Source organism: Megalobrama amblycephala, linkage group LG11 (assembly GCF_018812025.1).
Source record: "Megalobrama amblycephala isolate DHTTF-2021 linkage group LG11, ASM1881202v1, whole genome shotgun sequence".
In the NCBI taxonomy this organism is placed as follows: Eukaryota; Metazoa; Chordata; class Actinopteri; order Cypriniformes; family Xenocyprididae; genus Megalobrama; species Megalobrama amblycephala.
Genome location: NC_063054.1, coordinates 16,640,926 through 16,660,453, shown reverse-complemented (window position 1 = coordinate 16,660,453; position 19,528 = coordinate 16,640,926). Strand labels below are relative to the sequence as shown.

General features: G+C 36.8%; 1 protein-coding gene across 2 annotated transcripts; it reads right to left on the bottom strand.

Annotated features, from left to right (window-relative positions):
* Positions 1–346: 346 nt before the first annotated feature.
* Positions 347–19,224, bottom strand: ywhaqa (tyrosine 3-monooxygenase/tryptophan 5-monooxygenase activation protein, theta polypeptide a). 2 transcript variants are annotated; one of them, XM_048206354.1, is made up of 6 exons: positions 19,092–19,224; positions 17,953–18,377; positions 9,605–9,728; positions 4,041–4,204; positions 1,587–1,682; positions 347–1,435 (listed from the first exon to the last, which is right to left on the bottom strand). In XM_048206354.1, exons 2-6 carry the CDS (start codon positions 18,244–18,246, stop codon positions 1,376–1,378), a joined length of 738 nt encoding a protein of 245 aa, XP_048062311.1. In that variant the 5' UTR covers positions 18,247–18,377; positions 19,092–19,224; the 3' UTR covers positions 347–1,375. The 2 variants fall into 2 exon arrangements, with proteins under 2 accessions (XP_048062311.1, XP_048062312.1); XM_048206355.1 differs by lacking the exon at positions 19,092–19,224 and adding an exon at positions 18,904–19,012.
* Positions 19,225–19,528: the final 304 nt, after the last annotated feature.

Below are 19,528 nucleotides of genomic sequence, written 5' to 3'. Positions count from 1 at the left end.
TTACACTTAACCATTATTATGTATGGTTTCCTCTTCTGGAAAATGGACTAAAAAATACTGATGACTCATCCTGCACTCAATCATTTTGACCAATCATTTTCATTCTAGAATGAAAATATGTGATTATAATTAGACATTTCTGCAAAGTCATGTAATGTAAAGTACTGCTGGCTAAAAAAGAAGGGACAAACAAACTTTCTATTTTAACAGGAAATACATTCTAAAGCAATTTCATGGGATCTTTAGTCTACAGAATACTACAGAAAATGCATTACATCATCTCACAAAGAACATAAAAAAAGTCACCAGGACAGACTGACATAAAACAAATTTCAAGACAAAACTGTATGGTTTATAAAATGGTCATTTTAATTCAGGTTACATAGCTGTTATGTAGGGCTTGTACATTTTCACAAGGCTTTGGGGGACTACAGTCAATGATTAGCAAAAACACAACAGTGGTCCAAATAACTATTGACATCACTTGACAAATCAAACATCCTCTCAACATGTGCATAAACCTGCAATGAAAAGTACTTAACCAAACTGTGGAACATGTATGCAGTATTGGTTCCCATTCCAGTGTATATTGAAAAATGGGCATGCATGATATTTTTTTCATCTTTTTATTTTTTAATCATCACAAGCCATCGCAAGGTAACACGTTAAAGTGAAAACCATAACCAGGCAGGAGTGTTTCGTGACCTTCAAGATGAAGACATGATTCAAATGGTCTATGGAAAGTGCATACTTGGCTGAGCAATGCTAGCTGACTTGGTACATCAGAAAACAGCCATCTTGCTATCAATACTAAAGCACAGGCTCATTTTAAGCCAACACTATGACAGTCAACAAGACATTTATCTCATTCAAGTGTATGTTAATTTCCCTAGAGAGATGTATAATGGAAGGTGATATAGCAGGACAGGAACTAGCCATGCTTGAGGCAAAACGCTCTGCATTTTGTGAGCGACACTTCCAATATTTCAGTTTACCAGAATATACACACTAGTCGCTGTCACAATTAAAGGACAATTGATTTTATGTGAGGCTAATACTTTTCTACAGCAGACACTGCACATTATGAAGGCCAAAAGGACAAAAACACAAAACTGAGGAATGGAGATGTTACTTTAACTTAATATTTACTTTCATTACAACCACAAGCCGGGTGGTGGAAAATGGAGAGAGAGAGAGAGAGAAAAAAAAAAAAACAGACCGATTGGAATTCCCACACTCACAGCTCATTGGTAATGATCATGGGCTTTTACATGGCTAGAATAATCATAAGTGAAACAATAAGGAATGAAGAAGTGTAAAAAGTTGTCTTTTTCCAGGATTCTTTCTTTAATCTGTGGAGAGAAGATGTGGGCGTTTAGTTCTCTCCTCCGTCTCCTCCTTCGCCCTCATCTGCAGCGTTGTCAGAGGTCCATAACTGATTTAAAAAAAGGGGGGACAAAAATGTGTGCTTGAATATTGAACATCTACACTTTGAACTATAAATATAAATGATTGTGATATAACTTCATTCCACAGTCTCAGAGAAGACTATTTTTGTAGGGTCAGTATGACTGTTTGTAACTCACTGTGAGGTTGTCTCTAAGCAGCTGCATGATAAGTGTGCTGTCTTTGTACGAGTCTTCATTCAGTGTATCCAGCTCTGCAATGGCTTCATCAAAGGCCTGCAAGCACAAGGCCACAATAAGTTCAGGTATGTGAACGAACAGTCAAGCCCATGGTATGTGAACCACGTGCCTGATGAAATTCAAAGCTTGAGGAAAGTATACAAATCCAGAAGGACAGGTGGGTAAAATTTCCATAGGAATTTCCCTTTCACTGAGTTAAAGGTTTAATTGTAGGTGAAGTAACTACCACCACCTAAAAAAAAATGGCCCTAATCCCTTCTGGCATTGTTTTGAGAAAATTCCCAAATCAACAGCTTATTACAAGTAGTCCCACCCTAAACTCATTATTGGTCAAGCTAGAAGCTGATATGTTGGAAAAAGTTACCATTAAAAGGGAGTGTCCATCCACAAATATAAACTGTCATCATTTACTCACCCTCAATGCCATTCCAAACCCATAAGACTTTGTTAAATCTTTGAAACAAAAATACTTTTAAAGTATTTAGTTTTAGCTCACCCAAAAATGAAAATAATGTCATTTATTACTCATCCTCGTGTCGTTCCACACCCGTAAGACCTTCATTCATATTTGGAACACAAATTAAGATATTCTGATTAAATCCGATGGCTCAGTGAGGCCTCTATATACAGCAATGCCATTGAAAATCTCAATCTTTTTGGCGCACAAAAAGTATTCTCGTCACTTTATAATATTAAGGTTGAACCACTGAACTCACATGAACCGTTTTAAATATGTTTTTAGTACCTTTATGGATCTTGAGATTTTCAATGGCATTGCTGTCTATAGAGGCCTCACTGAGCCATCGGATTTCATCAAAATATCTTAATTTGTGTTCCGAAGATGAACGAAGAACGGCATGAGGGTGAGTAATAAATGACAATTTTCATTTTTGGGTGAACTAACCCTTTAATGAAGCCCAAGATGTTTGCCACTTGAAGAGATATGATCGCTTTATATGATGAACAGATAAACAAATACACCACACACTAAAACACATCATTGGTTCTCACACATCATGCTGTGTTTAACAAATGTGATGAGCCCCATGTATGATTAAGGCTGGACGATTAATCGAAAAGTAATCGAAACCGAAATTCAGAACCTCTAACCGATGCAATTTTGCCATGTCGGTTATTTCGTTTTTTTAATCTTGTTAATACTTCCCCCTTAAAAACATACTACAGCGTATGTAGCCACGTGACTCCGCCCCATCCAGTCAGTGGCATAAAAGCAACACGGAGGTGAACGCCGGTTCAACACATAGTGATGGCGCGTGAGCGGTGAGCCTTGCGTCTTCACTTAACTTTGTCAGTTGTATTTGTTTTAAGGTTTGCCAGTTTGGACATTCAAGCGATTTTATGCAATTGGATGTGCATTATTTCGAGCTACTGTGCTCGCATAGCTACATTGTGGCACTAACACAATGAACGCAGAAACTAGTTGTCAGCGCTGTCCTGTGATTTATCACTAAAGTAGCTTAGAAACTCAAAACTTATTATAGCATATATTTTTCTACTTCTGAAGGAACTATTTACAACCCACAGCTTCACAATTAATAGAGAGACGGTATGACTAATTCACAACGCAATCACACACTGGTACGTGCTAATTTATCTTTATCTGATTTACAATTAGATGCATCGCCTTCAATAATGAACGCGATATTGCGTAGCTTGTCAGTGAACTACGGCTCTGAAAGCAGGTGATGGCGATTTAGCGGTAATCAGGGAACTGGCTTTACTTACGAAATGCGCGTGACAATTGCATGCGATATATCGCCCAGCCCTATTTACAATGAGCAGAAATCTGTAAGAAATGTTACAAACCATAGATAAAATAACTGCTGATAGCAAGCTGTCAAATCACTCTTTCAATAGGAAAAAATAACCTTTCCCACCTTTAATAGTCAATCATATTTACAGTACAGTGTCAGTGAACTATGAGGGCAAAAAAATAAATAAATAAATAATCGTTCATTAATCGTAATTGAGGTACAATGTTCAATTAATCGAGGTTTTGATTTTAGGCCATAATCGTCCAGCCCTATGTATGATCATTGTTTAGATGTAAATAAAAGCCTAAATTAAATCTGTTCATCAAATAAAGTGATTGTATATTTTCCTAAGACTTGGAATAATCCACTCAATTCATATGAATTTGTTTTATGGCGCTTTATGACCTTTTTGGATCTTCAAAATTTTGATTACCTGGAATCTCAATGGACAGAAACCTCTCAGGTTTCATTACAAATATCTTAATTTGTTTTTCAAAAGATTAACCAAAGTCTTTTGGGTTTGGAACAACATGAGAATAATTTACAGATTAAATTAATTATTCCTGATAAATAGGTTTAATAAATAGCAACAGAGTGATGCTGTCATCTAAAATCCTACTTGTTTGGCCAAAGCGCAGGCCTGCTCAGGAGAGTTGAGGATCTCATAGTAGAAGACGGAGAAGTTGAGAGCCAGTCCCAGACGAATGGGGTGTGTGGGCTGCATCTCCTTCTTACTGATGTCAAATGCATCCTGGTAGGCGCCTTGAGAGTTGGTTATCGTTTCTGTAAGGACAAAAAGCATTTAGCATTTTAATAAGACTTTGTTAACACAACTACATAATTTTCAGACTTTAAGATCAGAAGTTTGCTGAGACCCCGTAATGAGCCCTGGCCCCCTATTTGAGAATCACTGCTTTCAAAGTTTGCACCCAAAAATGAAAATTCTGTTACATACTCAGCCTCATGTCATTCTAAACCAAAGACTATCGTTCATCTTGGGAACAAAAATTAAGGTATTTTTAATAAAATCTGAGCAATTTCTGTCCTTCCATTGACAGTCCACGCAACTACCACTTACGACTTTGATGCTTTAAAAAGTTCATAAAGAGATCGTAAAACTAATCCAAATAAATCGAGCGGTTTGGTCCAAATTTTCTTAAGAATCACGATCGCTTAATATGACGAACAGATTGAATTTAGGCTTTTATTCACATAAAAACATTGATCACCGAACATAAACAGAAGCCCAACTGCACTTACTTGACATGAGAGAACAAATCTCATTGGTTCTTGCGGAACTTCAAAAGTGGAACATGAGGGTAATTAATGACAGAATTTTTAATTTTTGGGTGAACTAACCCTTTAATACAACAGACTGATGGCATAAGTATGAACATACCTAAGCATTATCAATTACAAAATGCTTTGGTAAAATCTGAAGACATCTAAAACACAATGTACAAAAACAGGCATTCATTTTAAATCAGAGAGCGAGCGAGAGAGAGAGAGAGAGAGAGAGAGAGAGAGAGAGAGAGAGAGAGAGAGAGAGAGAGAGAGAGAGAGAGAGAGAGAGAGAGAGAGAGAGAGAGAGAGAGAGAGAGAGAGAGAGAGAGAGAAAAAAAAAAACCCTTAAGGTCTTTGATTAAAGATCAAGATGGTGAAATATAGTATAAGATGCTTGGAAACATATTAGAGGAGGCATATTTTAAACTGGTTCTCCATGACTGCCCCTGTTCTGTAGCCTGCCAGAAGGGGAATAAAAACCCCAGAAGACTGTCTCCCAGAAGGACAAGCAGCTGACTTGAAGAGGGTGTAGAAGATGGCCTAAGGCAGCTAAATACTCTGCACAGAACCCAAACTCATTCATCTTGAATTTGAAGCCCACAAACCCAATTTAGCCTAGAGCAAAGCACAAGATGCAGCACTGACATGGTTTCCCAAATACAGATTGAATTTATTTAATTCACATCAGAGATGGAAACATTTGTGCTTAAATATGAGGCCATTCTCAGCATTGAGGTAGATTCAGCTCTTGTGTCTGAGAGAATGAATGCATCGTGCAGTGTAAGATGCCAAAAGCTCGGTCAGTTTTTGCTTTCACTTTCAGGAAATAATTGACTGTGGTTTGAGACTCCTTCACCAGCATAACTCTTGTGCAAAGTTTGCATATTGCATGTGTGATATCCATGGGCTCGCCTTATGTGTGAAATATTTCTTTAAGATATGACATTTTTCTTCATCACCAACTCCATCTTTGCTCACAAAATGACAGAAAAAGATTCTAATTTCCTGTGATAAAACAAAGTAAATAATACAATTAATAAATAATTAAATTAATAATGAAGTAAGTAAACTATTGCACCTAATGGAAGAGATATTTTCTTTTTTATGTGTATTCAATCAATGTTATTGCTTATACAGGATTAATTTTATTAATCTTACATGAGTTACATAGATTTCCTTATATGATTTTTGCATAACCTTTAAATAATGAGAAAAATGTAATTTGATTGTTGACATAGATATATGTACGTAACCATTGCATGTATTGGAATCACATTTTCTGTCTTTTATTGTTTTTGTTTTTTTTTGTTTTTTTCAAGATATGACGTTTCTGACAGGAGTTTTCAAAAGAGTGCTAACTGTCTAAGAATGTATTAAGGGGACGAACTGAAGGTTTCAAGCAGGTCGCTGCCCAATGGAGGTTATGCCATACATGTAAACATTAGATTTTGGTTGATGAGCATGAAGATATACATGTTACATTTTATTTTTATGCCCAAGTACTGGGTTACTTTTCTGTCATACATTTGGTAAAAAAAAAGTTGTTTTGTATGCTTTTCCATTTTTCTTTTATGTTGCAAAGCTAATCTACAGTTTCTGTGAGAAACAACTTGAGAATGATGACTCTTTCTGCCATCAAGGTCAGTTAGCTGGAAAGAAGTTAGGGAGTTAGATAAGATGTTTCCAATTAAAAATTATTTACACACGTCAGCTATTATGGGCTGTTGATGATTATTATGGGATGTCGATGAACCGGAAATTGTATAAAAATAGTAAAAGGAAGTAGGATGAGTGTTTTTAAGAATAAACTCACTTCATTTTGTTCATTTTTTCAAGACTTAATTTTACATTTGTATCTCAAGTAAATGTATCTTGATTTAAAGGTGCCCTAGATTCAAAATTTGAATTTACCTCGGCATAGTTGAATAACAAGAGTTCAGTACATGGAAAAGACATACATTGAGTTTCAAACTCCATTGCTTTCTCTTTCTTATGTAAATCTCATTTGTTTAAAAGACTTCCGGAAAACATGCGGATCTCAACATAACACCGACTGTTACGTAACAGTCGGGGTGTACGCCCCAATATTTGCATATGCCAGCCCATGTTCCCAACATTATGAAAGGCATTAGACAAGGGCAGCCAGTAACGTCTGGATCTGCACAGGTGAATCAACAGACTAGGTTAATGATGCCCCAAAATAGGCAGTTAAAAAAATTAATTTAAAAAAAATCTATGGGGTATTTTGAGCTGAAACTTCACAGACACATTCAGGGGACACCTTAGACTTATATTACATCTTGTGAAAAAGCATTCTTAGGCACCTTTAAAGATTTAAATATTTGTGTTGGAAAACAGGACAAATATACTGAGGAAGATATTATTTTGTTGCAATGCATGCAACATTTAATGCCATGACTTTATGAATTAATCCCCTGGTTTCACAGACAAGGCTTAAGCTAGTCCCAGACTAAAATACATGTTTGAGCTGTTCTAACTAAAATCAACTTCCACTGACACATCCTTAAAATATATCGGTGCCATTGTTTTGTCTCAAGATGAACACCAGTAATGTTTTTTCTAAGACACATTTATAAAAGCTACTTAAAAGTCCTATGAAAACGAAAAGGACGAAAGCCTAATCCTGGCTTAGTCTAAGCCCTGTCTGTGAAACAGGGCCTAAGAGTTTCTGCTCTGATTCAAGATCTTTTTAAAGCCTTAATTTGTGAAAGGACAGGGTAGTTTTTGGGTTAGTTCACCCAAAAATTGAAATTGTCATTCCACACCCGTAAGACAATTCATCTTCGGAACACAAATTAAGTTATTTTTGATGAAATCCGAGGGTATCTGATCCACACATAGGCAGCAACGTCACTGCACCTTTGATGTCCAGAAAGGTAGCGCAAAAACAAAACAAAAATAACTGTTGTCATACATAGTGAACTCAGTGCAGGCTTCCTTGTTTACGTCTGAATCCTGGCTCATTATTGGCCGAAGCTGAACACGTGAGCAGCACAATGCATGCATGCGATGCTGACACAGGATCCGGCCAATAATAAGCCGGCATTCGGACTAGGGATGTGCACTAGTGAATTTGTTGTTCTTTAATTTCATTGGCTGTGTTTTTAAAGCGCAATCAGAATTACACTTTCGGTCAATCTCACATTTGCATTCGCGAACTTTTTGCAGATGAAAGTTGTAATAGCTACATCTGATTCATCTAACATAGGATGTGTTGGGATATCAACATTTATTAACATGCTGAATGCGCTGCATATCAGTGTTTAGTTTCATGCTCAAATACAATGCCCGATATCTGAGTTATTTGAGACAGGCACATTGCTTTTAGATGTTTCTTTAAAATAAAATAAATAAAAATACTGATGTTATAATAATGCAGCAGTGCTTTTTTCATCATATTTGCAATGGCACAGACTAATTTGAATAATTCATATGGTTTCGAAAACGCACAGGAATTTATGATCTCAATAATGTAGATGAAAATATAGCACAAATCTGCCATAAACATAGCATTATAATGACAACATTATAGAAATCTACAGTAAATTTAGCACGCGTTTCAGCGCGCTGTCATGAAAGTGCGTCACAGCGGGAGCTCTCTCTCTCGCTATAGCGTGTAACTTAAAGTTCACTGGCATTTGCATCCTTTTGTGCAGATACCAGTTGTAATGTTGCGTCTGTTTTAAGTATCTAAGTTATCAGATTAATATCATAGGATGTTCCATAGAATGGGCTTCAGTTTATTGGCATAAAGTCACTCTCCAGCTCAGGCAGCTATTCCTTTTAGACGCTTCTCTATTAATAACACTGCTGCATCATAATCATAAATAACAGTGTTCTAATCATGAGTTCATTGACAGGTTTCATGTCATATTTTTAACATTCATTTTCATTTTCACAGTTTTTTTTTTTTTAAACCAATCGATGATCGAAATTAAAAATTGCCAAAAATGCCCATCCCCAATTCGGATATAAACAAGGAAGTCTGCACCGAGTTCTCTACGTACGACAAAGGTTCACATTGTTGGATAAATTCATTATTTTTGTTTTTGCACACAAAAAGTATTCTCGTCGCTTCATAACATTAAGGTTGAACCACTGAAGTCACGTTGACTATTTTAACCATGTTTTTAAACTACCTTTCTGGATGTCGAAAGGTGCAATGACGCGCTGCCTATGTTTGGATCAGATACCCTCGGATTTCATCAAAAATATCTTCATTTGTGTTCCGAAGATGAACGAAGGTGTGGAACGACATGAGGGTGAGTACTTAATGACAGAAATTAAATTTTTGGGGGAACTACCATTTTAAAAACTTTTTAGGAGCTGCAGAAACCCTGGTCAATAATTTCATTATTACAGAAGTACTGGGATAAAAGTTTATAGTTCCGACATAAACACTAATGTCTACTGTAGCTTCAGTAAGTGATCCTTCAAGTTGTCAGCTTTTAAAAGTAATGCTTCAAATAAGGATTGCATCAATTACATCATTACACCAGTAGGTGGCAACAAGTAACTGTTAAAAAATGTATTTGTCATTGAATCATTCATTCAAAAACACTGATTCATCCAGTTATTAAACAAGTGAAGTATTAATGAAGTATTAATGAGTGAGTCATTGAATCATTCATTCAAACTGATTTTTTTTTTTTTATAATTTCAAATGAATTATTTTTTAAATAGACTGCAGCAAATACATTGTCAGAACCTGTGATAAAAGACGTTATTTTGTTTAGCGGTCTATTCAGAATCGTGGGAGATCTGTGATCTTTATTTTAACGATTTTATCCAGAATCGTGCAGCTCTAAATGCATTATTAAGAAAATAACAGGCATATACACCCTTTCCTGATAGTAAGAAATGCATTAAGGCACTTACCCTTCCTGTCATCTCCAGAGGCAACCTCCGCAAGATATCTGTAGTAGTCACCCTTCATCTTTAAATAGAAGACTTTGCTTTCAGCATTTGTTGAGTTCTCGATCAAATATTTGCCCAGCAGTCCCTGAGGGTGGGAAGAGAGAGGATGTGTAAGGAAAAACAGATAGAGAGCTTGTTTATCTACTTTAAACAAAACGGTTACAATGAACTAATTAAGGTGGAAATGGCTGCAGTTTTATGGGACTGTAAATGTGAAATATTCAGTCTGGTGTATTTTATACTGAGAAATCAAATTCTTTTCCACAACCAGTTTGAGGCCAGTGCACTGATATTCAGCATCTTCCCCAGTTTACAACATTCTGGGCGTTGGTGGTTCAGTGGGGCTGTTAGACAAACCACGCAAACACACAACTGTAAAGCACAGAATGGTGCAGACTTCCTGTGTGACAGCCTTGCTCTTTCATTGCTCAGCCTGTCATTTTAGATCTGCTGAACTAAACTTTGTTCACTTCCCTAATGTGAAAGAAAATTAGAAGGAAAAAAGAAAAATGTTTTTTAAAAAGGAAACTAAAGAGAGAGGAAAATGGAAAAAAGAACAAATGGAGAAATTAAAAAGTAAAAGACTGATATAAGTGCATTTAGTCTAAAGAGGGCTGTCATGATACTCTGGCCCCACATGACCCTGCGATTACACAGTCAGAGCAGCAGCCACATCACATGTGCTTCCTAATGCCTGATTTAACAGCAAGCCTGAGCACTGCAACACACACACACACACACACACACCCACACCCACACACACCCTCCCCCTTCATGACAACACAGACACGGATGTGTCAGAACATAAAATCCACTGTCAGGGGTAATAAAAAAAGAAACCTTACAATGTTCATAGTGAAGAAATAGTAATGCTTTCTGGACTTTTTCACAGATGTTTAACAAGCATAAAGCATGTAAATGTGTGACCTGAAGATTAACTAAATGTTGATGGAATAAAGGTCACTTTTGGGGTGTTTTGGAACAGAAGAAAGCGAAACCACATACAAGCAATCTTGCGTGAACAAAAAAAAAAAAAAAAAAACACTCAGAAACAGCTACTGTAACCTGAATGAGATAAAACTTAGATTTTCTATTATATATAATTAATACCTGTGATGGCAGAGCTGCATTTTCAGCAGCCATTACTCCAGGTTTCAGTGCCACATGATCCTTCAGAAATCATTCTATTATGCCGATTTGCTGCTCAAGATTTCTTCTTCTTCTTATTATTATTATTATTATCAATGTTGAAAACTGTTGTTCTGCTTAAAAGATTTGTAGAAACAGTGATCTATTGTTTCCAAGACTCTTTGAAGAACAGAAAATGTATTTGAAAAATAAATCTTTTGTAAAATTATAAGTGTCTTTACTAGCTCTTTTGATCATTTTAATGTGTACTTGCATAGTAGTGTTGTCAAAAGTACAAGTACTTCGGTACCAAGTCGGTACAGAAATTTGAAAATGTGACGATACCCGCATTTCTGTAGTACCGGGAGTTAGGGCTGGGCGATATATCGCATGCAATTGTCACGCGCATTTCGTAAGTAAAGCCGGTTCCCTGATTACCGCTAAATCGCCATCACATGCTTTCAAATGGAGCGGCATTTAATAGACAGAGCCGTAGTTCACTGACAAGCTACGCAATATCGCGTTCATTATCGAAGGCGATTCATCTGCGATAATGAACGCGATATTGCGTAGCTTGTCAGTTTATTTAATTTTTTTCAAAATTTATTTCAATTATATATTATATATATATATATATATATATATATATATATATATATATATATATATATATATATATATTACAAATATGCTCCAACTATTTAGCTACTTTTTGAACATTAGTCTGTTTTATGCAGACTACCACATTCAGATATCATGCCATCAATTCATTCCAGCAATCAAGCATCAATGGGAAAAAAACCTTTATGTAACATTAGGAAAGATAAAAAATAAATAAATAACACTCTCGTTTTTAATCTCCTAATGCAAGTTAAAGTTTAAACATCAGTGTTTACTGCCTGCTGTTAAAAGCAACTAAACTTAAAATGTCAAATGTCAGTAAAGCAAGCGTGACATTTAACCCCACTGTCCACATTAATCTGTCTAACTGATAATCAGCACAGCTCTAATGTCTATGAAGCCAGGGATCACTTTCCTGTTTACCATCCAGTAATCTGGCTGGTACCACCTTAAGAAAAGGAACAGGAACAGGATTTGATAATGAGAGCAGAGAACTGATGCAGCCATGAACACTTCAGTCCAGCTGAAGTAAAGGGACTGATCCCAAGTCCCCTGCAAAGTGTAGTGATGGTCAAAGATGTAGATTTTGATGCATCTTTGAGCAATCTGTGGAAGTCTGATGATGAAACTAGCATGACTCTAAGTTGCATAACACTAACAGCCAAACATAATGGAAACAAATAACTAGTCATTTCCCCTGAAGGAACCTGAGGTTAAGTGCCTTCTTCAAGGGCAAAATTGTGAAAGGTCATGGCTTGTTTTGCTTGAACCAGCAGCGTTCAGCGTTTCCACACCATTCACATTAAAACACACTTAAATAGAAATTAGCCCCTCTGTTTTGATTTAAAAGTCATTTGCAAGACAGATTATATCAGTGTTATTTTAGTAGTATTTGTAGGTGGGAGTCACTGCAGTTACATCCTAAGTGTTACATACTGAGTGGTAAAAAGACAGTGGAAGCGTTGGTGTTCAGCCTGAATGCCGCAAAAGACACAAAAATCACATCTAAAATGTGAAAGAGACTTGCAATTGATCCAGCGTTTATTAAAAAAAACATCCATTATGATGAGCCTTATGTTCTACAAAGGGGGATGGTTAGATAATGTTAGACAAACCCGGTTTTCCTTACAAAGCAAGTATAGATAAATAGATAGGAGCACAAAGGAGTTCAGTTCACAAAGTGGAACTCTATATCATCTGCCTGATGGTAACAGTTGACAGTTATCAAGATATCTTTTAAAAGATTCTACAAAATGTATTAAAAACCAGAATATCCATTGATGTCCTGGTCACTTTTATCCAATCTGGAAGTACAACCCAGCGCTGTCAAGTCAAATTTATTAAAGGTGCCCTCAAATGAAAAATTGAATTTATCTTGGCATAGTTAAATAACAAGAGTTCAGTACATGGAAATGACATACAGTGAGTCTCAAACTCCATTGTTTCCTCCTTCTTATATAAATCTCATTTGTTTAAAAGACCTCCGAAGAACAGGCGAATCTCAACATAACACCGACTGTTACGTAACAGTCGGGGTGTACGCCCCCAATATTTGCATATGCCAGCCCACGTTTCCAACATTATAAAAGGCATTAGACAAGGGCAGCCAGTATTAACGTCTGGATCTGTGCACAACCAAATCATCAGACTAGGTAAGCAAGCAAGAACAATAGCGAAAAATGGCAGATGGAGCAATAATAACTGACATGATCCATGATAACATGATATTTTTAGTGATATTTGTAAACTGTCTTTCTAAATGTTTCGTTAGCATGTTGCTAATGTACTGTTAAATGTGGTTAAAGTATCGTTTATTACTGTATTCACGGAGACAAGAGAGCCGTCGCTATTTTCATTTTTAAACACTTGCAGTCTGTATAATTCATAAACACAACTCCATTCTTTATAAATCTCTCCAACAGTGTAGCATTAGCCGTTAGCCACGGAGCACTATCAAACTCATTCAAAATCAGAAGTAAACAATATAACAGTATACAATACTCACATAATCCGACGCATGCATGACGAACACTTTGTAAAGATCCATTTTGAGGGTTATATTAGCTGTGTAAACTTTGTTAAGGCACTGTTTAAGGCAAGCGCGAGCTCTGTGGGCGGAGAGCACGGGATTTAAAGGGGCCGCAGCATAAAATCGGCACGTTTATAATGATGCCCCAAAATAGGCAGTTAAAAAAATTAATTAAAAAAAACTCTATGGGGTATTTTGAGCTGAAACTTCACAGACACATTCAGGGGACACCTTAGACTTATATTACATCTTTTAAAAACATAATCTAGGGCACCTTTAACGATAAAGCATTGACAGGCTTTGCTTTATGTATTTCCCCTCCGTCGAAATCCATGGACCACTGGTTCTTTGGTAAGTTGTAAGGAACACTGTCGAGTCCAACTGCCTTTGATTTAAGAAGATGATCATTTGTTTTACTCCCGTTTTCGCAGTTTTTCATATTAAATCCAGTTATGTTGCAGGATGTTTTGCCACTCAGTCCGGCTGAGTCCGTGTTCTGGTGGGAAAGTGATGTCAATGCTAGTGTTGTCAAAAGTACAGATTTCTGAACACAATGGCCAATCAGAGGTGTATGAGCTCAAAGCATCACATTTTTAAAATTGGTACTTTTTACAACACTAGATACCCTCTATATAAATAATATGATTTCGATATTGCTTTATTTATTTTTTATTCTATTTTAGTTTTAGTAATTGGTGTACTTACTACAACTTACTTTTTGCAGTTAGTTGCTAAAGATATTTCTAATTTCATTACATTTTTTTATCTAGTAATTATAATTTATTTAGTTTTTTTTTCTTCAATTTACAAATTATTTGTAATAGTTTTAGTTAATAACAACATTGACAAATACATAGCTACTTTTGAATAGCAAGCAATGGACAAAGACCCATTTGAAGTCACATGGTGTAGTTACAGAACCTACCAGCAGGGGCGAACTGGGCCATGCTAACCAACCAAATCTTGACCTATGATAGTCACCCTTTACACAAAGAGAGACTTCATAGAGTCATGACCTTTACTCGACACTCCAATGGATATCCTCCCTGTGTGTCAGCGGCCTCTGACCTTCCTCTCTTCGCGCACTCTCCTTTTTTTGTCTGACAGGAAACCACCTCTTTTAATGCCCTTCTTCCCGTTCTCTTCAGCATAAAGAGATGCAGAGAAAACAGTGGCTGACACGATGATGTGCACGTCCATTTCCTGCCACCTTGTGTGACATATAGCCTACAGTATGCATGCACACAATGACTCTCCATTACAGGATGGGCCCCTCATGTTAAGAATACCACTCCACACAGTCAGACGGATTAGCAAAACACAATCCTGAAACAAACCACGCTATTAAAAAACAGAGCACACTACAACAGTCAACTGCAAGGCAATGCATCGCCACGGAAACTGTCTTAAAGGCTACTTTTAGTAACTGAGGTCATTTGTTTCTAACCACAAATATTTTCTATCTGCAGCATGTGACAATGGTAAAAGCTCCTTTGTTAGACCTGTGAAGAAAGATGCAGATAATGTAAGCTGAACTGATAAGCAAAACTCTTCATTATCAAGAAAAAGCTGTTTATGAAGAATTATTTGCTCCTTTCAAGCTGGTTTAACAGACAAACTTTTATAATATAAAGCCCAGCTTGAGTTTAAGTCAAAAAGTCAGAGGTTGCACAACAAAATTATCATTATCCACCACTATGATGGCCTGGGTTGTACATTTCCATCATGCCCTACCCCAATATATTTTATCTGTCAGTAAATAAGTGTAACACTTGGTATTTCTAATTAACAAGAACTTCTAATCTTTCAGTCTCTTCAAATGCAATGTTGCAGGCTCTTTTTTTTTTATTCTGCTCTCGCAATATAAGAGACAACACTCATCACTCTTGTGATCTGGTCACCAGATTTAATTAACAATATCCCATTAATTACTGCATTGGAATCTTTAGTTTTTCTCTCAAAATCTTTACTCATGTTTCGAAAGTAGGAAAATGCAGCAGACCAAATATATTTTCTCTCTCGAAATAAAATAAAGCATTTTAAAAGGGCTTGGTCACATTATTTTCAGTCCCTTGTTCTACACATGCATGACTGACTTTATTCTGTGGATAACTAAAAAAGCTATTTTGATATGAAACGTTATTGGATCTATTGACTTTCAGTGTACGGATAAAAACGCATTTTTCTATTTTGTGTTCCACAGGAGAAAAAATGTCACACAGGTTTGGAATGACATGAGGGGGAGCAAATGAAAACAAAATTATTATTTTAAGGTGAACTATCTCTTTAAATTATTTGTCAGACTGTCAATTTCATCACATAACATTAATAGTCTTGTGTGTACTGCAGCAGAATTTCAACAAGTTTGATAAGATGACTGGGCTACCAGGGGAGTGACAGTGGGAATCCAATAGTGATGACACAGAACCTCACTGTCACAGCCTGTGGGAGAAGAGAGAGAAAGATGCTGTACTTCTGCCTGCAATACATATCGATTGTGAGAAGCTGAAGGCTTGGTTCTTGCTCTCTGCACCATTTCTCGGAGGAATCAATTCTCTAATAGTTCCACGAGAGCCTCTTACAACAAGAGCACTGTGATGAGGTGCCAAGCTAGACACTGGAACACTGTATGCGGCTGTTTTTTCCTCTAAATATGCCACGGCTCAACACAGCACTCCTTTTGAGATGAATACGATTCTTCTTAATTCAATGAGGTTAGGGGGGGAACATAACCACTGGGTTCAATGCTTGTCTGCCATGTACTGCCAGCGATGACACTGCTAACAGTGACTGATCCCTGCTGGTGCTCAAAACCAGTTCCATATCATCGCTAAACCTTAAAGGATCCATATGTTTATCCATATATAATGATGGTCCATATGTAATACTGATGCATAGAGGTCAGCAAGGGCAGAAAAAAAGTTAAGCTAAAAGAAGTTAAATATAATGAAAGATCATTCAAAATAGTAATGACATAACAGCATATAAAATAACTCACCATGAAATCAAAATTTGCAGTTATTACTCATTTTTTATGGAATACTGCAGTATTTATTATACATGATGTATCCATGCAATTCATGTGATCTTGTAACCTTTAATCAAAACAACTTCCCCTCTCTCTTGCAATGACATCTCTTCTCTGATGACATGTTTGCTGGCGTGAGGATGGGACAATAACCTCTTTTTCCAGCAACCTGCTTAAAACCAACTTTTAAGCTTGCTTTAAACCAACTTTAAAGTCAGCATTAAAAGGAAGAAATAGTCTTTTCTTCCTTATTGTGATTTACGAGTGAAACAGCTTCTCAAACATGAAAAAAACGTAGGGCAGGACTTGATTTTGTCCATCGGGAATTGACTGGATCCTTGTTATTTGCTATTGCTGCGATCTCATGTGAGTGACAGGCTGTCCCGTCCTCACGAAAAATGTCATCAGAGAAGAGATGTTGTTAGAAGAAGGAGGGGGAAATTATTTTGATTACATATTTGAAAAATAATGATGTTTATGGATAAATCATTTATAATAAATTCTGTGATATTCCATCAAAAAATAAGAATTATGAATTATGATTTCATGGTGACTTTAAATGAGTAATACGGAGTGTCAAAATTTAGTATAGTTAGTATTTAGCCAGCAAAGTGTGTATACAGCATTTTATATAGCCAGATTAGCAAATAAAGAGGCAGTATAGATTATAGATGTACTGAGTATGGATATAGAAGTATAGATATCTAGTCAATACAGAGTCAGTATTGAGTATAGTTCGGATATAGTTATTACAGTATATTTGCAAAAAAAAACACAAAAAAAAAAACAGATTTTTCGATTAATCAGGGATTTTTTATGTGGTTGATTCAACATCGATTCTCAAAAGCCATGAATCTATTTTTCCATACTTATTTCCGCAAACATTGAACATAACCTACATACTCGAAGCGCTCACAGCAGCGCACTTCAGACAACTTTCAAATAATAAAATGAATTCACTTTCACCTCTCCTTGTGCATAAACAGAAATTCACACAAATTTGTCTCGAAATGTTACCATTGCGAGTATCCAGGTTAACATAGTCTGGTTAGTAGAGAAAACACATTATTGTATCATTATTGGATCCGCACATTAGTTTTAAAGTGACAGCAACATAATATTCCTGCAGCTGTCTGTGTTTTTGTTAATCAAACTACTACTACAAAAAAAAGGAGAATATCACTCCCTGCTCTTCACTGAATAACATTCTTGTAACTTCAATAAGGATTAACCTTTATTTAATTTGCACAGAGAAGATTATATGCGATGTTGTTTTACATTTGATTATTCAATTTCTGTACCTGGAAACTACTACTACTACCGAAATCGAATCGAATTGAGATCTTGTGAATCGGAATCGAATCGAATTGGGACACCTGAATCGATACCCATCCCTAATAGCGAGTGTAAATTAAAGCCGATATTTATCTAGCATAGAGAGTCAATAGTTAGAGCATAGTCAATATGGAGGGTACATTCGGGCATTATAGAGAACAGCCTTACCAACACTTCGTTGCAAATATCGCGTAATTCGGCCTCCACCTTCTCCCTGTACTCCTTCACCATCTGAAGCTTCTTGTCGTTGCCCTCGGTTTTCTGTTCAATACTGGAGATAACCCTCCAGGCCGACCTCCGGGCCCCGACGACGTTCTTGTAGGCGACAGAGAGCAGGTTCCTCTCCTCGTTGGTGAGCTCGGCTCCCTGCTCCGTCACCTGCTTCATGCACGCGGCCATGTCATCGTAGCGCTCCGCCTGCTCCGCCAGCTTGGCTTTCTGAATCAGCTCCGTCTTATCCATGATTTAATCGGCCGTTAAACTCCGGGAAATGGCGAGTCCAGCAAAGAGGGGAGGGAGAGAAAACAGTGTGTATAGGGGGAAAGGAGAAGCTGGCTGGCCAAAGCAGTAAGGGTGAAGTAATCCAGGAGCACCTGAGGATAAATTATGACAGTTTTAATCAATCAGATGTTCAGAAGGGACACAGCAATTTGTTCAGATTAATGAATATTGTATTTTTATAATATTTCCCGGCTTTTAGCCTGTCAAAAAAAGAGTTATTATGCTACACAATACATATTTTGTTCAATTTATATTACATGAGGTTTAGAGCCATACACATGGTCGCTACTCTCCTATTAACCTCTTTATTTAATTCTCAAAATAAACAGAATAGATATGTTTGATATTATTTAATTCTCAAAATAAACAGAATAGAGATGTTTGATATTAAATCAATTTCTCCTTCTCGAGTTACTCACGCTTGTCTAATCTAATACTGTCCATTAACCAGCCGATGGCTAACCAACTACTAATGGACCACGACGAGCGCCACGATTCCATGTCAATTCCAGCAAACCTGTCCGCTGCTCGTGTAGATATGTTTTAATCATCGTTTAAGATAAATAATGCCAATACATATCAAATATTTGCATTGGCTTTGAATAATGTCCAGTTCACCTGATAGCGCGTGTAATTGAATTGGTTAGCTTGTGACAGCTAACGACTGCACTCCTGTCTGACAGGGCTGGAGTTTTACAAAATAATGCCTGGCAGCGAACACTAAGATCAAACATTATCAAATACATTACATAACTGGAGTAGGGATTAATATACGACGAGGCAAAAAAGTAAGAAAATGTTCCCACCTTGAAGAACGGTACCAATCAGCTACTCCGCGAAAGCTATATCCGCTTTGGGTTGGAGGGAGAAAAGATTCGCCTTCGCCTCAACCGAACCTGAAAAGAGGCGTGGCTTTTAGAGCGCAAGTCCAATCAGATCATACTTTTAAAACGTCGGTCAAGCTATATTGACCAATAGTAGATAAAATATTGAAATAAAGGCGGGATTAGAGGAGGATCACGCTGAGACCATGGAGTTTACGCCAATTAGAGCAAGTGAGAGGACGTCATCCTCACGATGGACACGACCCCCCGATTCTTGTGCACTCAGCGGGCGTGGTAGGATCATTAATTCGGAAAATGAATGGTGTGCAAATGTTTGATATATTTACAACATTGTAAATATGTTATATCCACGTTTACGTCGTATTTTCGATAGAAGTCTAAACATTCCACTCGCATGT